The sequence below is a fragment of the Cynoglossus semilaevis genome, chromosome 11 (assembly GCF_000523025.1).
Source record: "Cynoglossus semilaevis isolate Cse_v1.0 chromosome 11, Cse_v1.0, whole genome shotgun sequence".
Classification (NCBI taxonomy): domain Eukaryota; kingdom Metazoa; phylum Chordata; class Actinopteri; order Pleuronectiformes; family Cynoglossidae; genus Cynoglossus; species Cynoglossus semilaevis.
In genome coordinates, this window is record NC_024317.1 from 255,682 (window position 1) to 257,676 (window position 1,995).

At 52.6% G+C, this 1,995-nt stretch overlaps 1 protein-coding gene across 2 annotated transcripts in view; it reads right to left on the minus strand.

Moving 5' to 3' along the window:
- Nucleotides 1–1,995, minus strand: part of kcnab2a (potassium voltage-gated channel subfamily A regulatory beta subunit 2a) — a 22,655-nt gene that overhangs the window by 8,298 nt on the left and 12,362 nt on the right. For both annotated transcript variants that reach the window (XM_025060023.1, XM_008319565.2), the window contains exons 6-10: nucleotides 1,871–1,915; nucleotides 1,685–1,728; nucleotides 1,506–1,592; nucleotides 423–508; nucleotides 121–241 (exon numbers count right to left, since the gene is read on the minus strand). In XM_025060023.1, the coding sequence (XP_024915791.1) occupies nucleotides 121–241; nucleotides 423–508; nucleotides 1,506–1,592; nucleotides 1,685–1,728; nucleotides 1,871–1,915 (383 nt within the window). The remainder of the gene's footprint in view (nucleotides 1–120; nucleotides 242–422; nucleotides 509–1,505; nucleotides 1,593–1,684; nucleotides 1,729–1,870; nucleotides 1,916–1,995) is intronic.

The window sequence follows — 1,995 nt, forward strand, 5'->3', positions numbered from 1 at the left end:
CAGTCCAGTCCAGTCCAGTCCAGTCCGGTCCGGTCCGGTCCAGTCCAGTCCAGTCCAGTCCGGTCCAGTTCCGTCCAGTCCAGTCGATCAGTAATCAACAAACATCTGCTGACGGCTCACCGATCTTGTGGAAGAGCTCGGGCAGCTGAACTTCCACCTTCTCTCTCTGGAACATGTGGTACTCAGCCTGCTCACAGATTGGAGGAATCTGGTTGAACTGCCGGGCCACAGAATACGCCTCCTACAGGAAACGGAGAGGAGAAGCGCGTGACTCCGACAGGCCGAGAAGACTTCAGCATCAAACGTCACCATCATTCAGTTCACTTCCTGTCTGATCACAGCTGTTAGCAATGTTAGCATCACTAGCACAGAAGCTCAGGCTACAACAACCGTCTTCTGTGTGAGTGTGACTTCAGTCTCACCATGATCTCCATTGGACTCCAGCGAGATGTTCCCCAGTACATGGCCATGCCCTGGTTTATAACGTGGGTCATGGCTCGGACAGTTTCTGCAAGAGAAAAGATATCACATCTTTACGGAGCGTCCTGACGGAGCGTCCTGTCGGAGCGTCCTGACGGAGCGTCCTGACGGAGCGTCCTGTCGGAGCGTCCTGTCGGAGCGTCCTGACGGAGCGTCCTGACGGAGCGTCCTGTCGGAGCGTCCTGACGGAGCGTCCTGACGGAGCGTCCTGTCGGAGCGTCCTGTCGGAGCGTCCTGACGGAGCGTCCTGACGGAGCGTCAGCAGCAGAGGAACTAACTCTCCACGTTTTCCAAAACCGTTTTCCAAAACCGTCACAGTAACACGTGTTACTGTGATAAACAACATCACTCTCCAAAGGCCACCTCCCACTCTTCTCTGGACTGTGTACTTGTGTGTACTTGTGTGTACTTGTGTGTATTTCAAGGCAGCAGAGTCTGTTACTTCACACCCACACCTGACACCATGTGACACCAGTGATATCTCACGTTGCTCCGCTGTAATTTCCTGTGACAATTACTTTCTTTCTGAGCAGAATGTCAGAGCTGTGAGATAACGATCACGGCGTCGGCCAATCAGCCGTCACTCATCCATCCACCAAACCACTCCTGTCTAAAACCTGGGCTCATCCATCAGTGGGTGTCTGGGTTCTAACAAATGGTTCCAGACAGTTCTAAGAACCGTTTCCACGTCAACATCAAACGCCACCCGCTGCAACTTATGACGGACGAGACTGAGCCAGAACCGACGGGTTTGGTGGTGGTGGTGGTGGTGGGGGACCTGTGACCTCAGGCTGACCTGGGGAGGAGCCGTACCAGTGGAACAGACGGACAGAGCCGTGGTCCGTGGTCCGTGGGCTCCAGCGTCAGATCCTCTGCCTGTTGTCAGTGTGGAGGCAGGAGCCAGGACGGCCCACAGCATTTAAAAATAGACCTTTTAGTTACACAAGGTTTAAGTCTCCACGCTGCAGTAGCCATAGAGACAGGAAGAGGAGCACCAACATAAGGAAGACGCCACTGAACGGTACCTTCCATCGGTGTGTTGGGGTCCGGTCTATTGGCGAAGACCACGTCCACGTAGTCTAACTGCAGTCTTTCTAGAGAAGCCTTTAAACCTAGGACAGGAGCCAAGAAGAAGACGTCAGTCTCTGTGATGTCATCCAGCGTTCCCTCCTCCACCAACGGTCGTCAACACGTTTCCTCTAACCTTCAATGATGTGTTTCCTGGATAGACCTCTCTCAGTCTCTGCTCTGTCAACAAGAACACACATCCAATCAGACCTGCCTTCAGAACGACGTTCCTCAGAACGACGTTCCACAGACTCTATATATATAGATATTTGAAATATCACACTTTACACACAGACACACACACACAGACGGTGAAACTTACTTTCCACCCCAGAAGATCTTTGTTGTTATTACTAGACTTGAACGTCTGAAAGTGGAGAAACACAACAGACCTTTGACTGACATGGTTGAAAGGAAGACTCCCATCAACCCCCCCCTGCCCCCCCC